Here is a 2076-nt window from a genome sequence, read left to right as displayed (position 1 = left end):
GACAATCAGTTCAGTTTCTCCCCTTCCAGGGGATATCTGGCCTCCCCAGGAGTTGCTTATCTTCCCTGCTTCAGGGTACAGCCTGTCTTTTGGGGACCATCTTTAAACGGGCATCTTCATCTAAGTTTATATAAAGTCACAGGTAAGTTTCACTGCTCTTGTCCTCAATATTTATCTCCTTAGTGACTTTTTCACTTTCTTTCTTCTTTTTTTTAATTTTTAAAATTTTAGTACAGTTCAAATCAGCATGCGTGGTTCATTTCAGCTTCTTCACTGCCAAAGCTGGGAGCAGGAACTGCTTCAGCTTCTCTGCCTTCTCTTTGTCTGTGATGACCAAGGTGTAAATGTATCTGCTGCATCGAACTTTAAACTTCACATTATCCTTATTTTTCTTGATCTTGACAGACTTGGCGTCCTTTCGCCTGGCTGTAAGCAGAAAGTCCTTGATTTCCTCAATTTTGTGAGGCATGGCGATGAGGCACGGAGAGCCTGGCTGGCACCTTCAATCCAGGCCCGGGGTCCCCAGATGTCACCCAGCCTGGATTACCACGGATTACCCCCCATTCCCCACGTACAGCCTGAGAGACACTCACTGCCATTTATTCACTTTCTTATGCTCTCTGTTTCCCAGCCTGCATTCCAATCTTTTCTAACTGGCTGCAGGATAAGACCCTGGGTTCTGGTATCAAACACACTCAGATTTATAACTCAGGAATTCCCTGGCGGTCCAGTGGCTAAGGCTCCGTGCTTTCACTGACAAGGGCACGGGTTCAATCCCTGGTCAGGGTACTAAGATCCCACAAGCCGTGCAGCCAAAAAAAAAAAATTCTATCTCTAGCCCACCACTTCTAAGCTTCCCTATGAGATCTCTCTGAGCCTGTTTCCTCTGTTGTAAATGGCAATGATGGGAATGATAACTATAGCCCTTACCTTAGGATATGTTGAGAAGATTATATGAGAGAAAGCCATTATGAGAGGCTTAGCATGGAACCTGACAAAGAAGAAAGGTGAATAAATATCATTATGTCATTTGGGACATGCAGAATATGTATATTATTATTTTATAATTTATTATAATATTATAATTATATAAAAGATAATATCAATAAAATAGAATAATAAAATATAACATTATAATTATTGGATTGGCCAAAAAGTTCGTTCGGGTTCTTCCGTAACATCTTACAGAAAAACCCGAATGAACTTTTTGGCCAATCCAATATATAAGTTATAATTCATAATATTTTACAATTACAATTATAAAAATTATAATTTAATCTACATTTTTATATCAAATAATCAACAGGACCATACTAATTATTTGGCTTACTCTAGTTTCCCGTTTTTTAAAACCCTTCCTGCTTGTCCATTAAGCAGAAATATTTTAATTGTCTTAAAAGGAAAATTTGTAAAAATATAATTTAAAATGATTCAGTCCACCTGTGGGAAGTAAAAGTCCCTGTAACAAATCTTCTTAAGTTCTTTATTTCTCTCTTAAAAAAACCACAGTTAACTGTTGTTTATCTTTCCAGTTGTGTGTTTATATACACATGCATTATATACAACATGTAAACATACAGATTTTTTTAAAAGCATAGATGAGATCACACACTATATATTTGTAAGCAACTTGTTTTTTTTGTTTGTTTTTTTACCCTTTTAAATAAAGTGTACAGTTCAGTGGGTGTTTGTACATTCACAAGTTTGTGCAGCCATCACCACTAATTCCAGATCATTCTCATCACCTCAAAAAGAAACCCCATACCCACTGGCAGTCACTTCCCATTTCCCTTCCTCACACCTCCCAGCTCCTGGCAACCACTGATCTACTTTTTGTCTCTATGGAATTGCCTATTGTGGATATTTCATATAAGTGGAATCATATAATATATGGCCTTCTGTGTCTGGCTTCCTGTCACTACATTTAAGTTCAGCTAATGCTTTTTAAAGATTACCCAGTATTCCATAGTTATGATGATTCCATAGTGTGGATTCATCATAATCCAGTTAATCCTCCACTCAATGGGCATTGAAGTTGTTTCCTCTTTTTCATTATCACAAACTACAAAACAATGA

General features: G+C 37.4%; 1 protein-coding gene across 1 annotated transcript; it reads right to left on the bottom strand.

The window, feature by feature from the left end:
- Positions 1-236: 236 nt before the first annotated feature.
- On the bottom strand, positions 237-568 carry LOC309814710 (large ribosomal subunit protein eL38-like). Its single transcript, XM_082640789.1, has one exon. It carries the CDS (start codon positions 467-469, stop codon positions 257-259), a length of 213 nt encoding a protein of 70 aa, XP_082496915.1. The 5' UTR covers positions 470-568; the 3' UTR covers positions 237-256.
- Positions 569-2076: the final 1508 nt, after the last annotated feature.

Source organism: Mesoplodon mirus (assembly GCF_964341445.2).
Source record: "Mesoplodon mirus genome assembly, chromosome: 13".
Lineage (NCBI taxonomy): Eukaryota > Metazoa > Chordata > Mammalia > Artiodactyla > Ziphiidae > Mesoplodon > Mesoplodon mirus.
The sequence above is the reverse complement of the archived record's forward strand: the minus strand, read 5'-3'. Positions and strand labels throughout refer to the sequence as shown.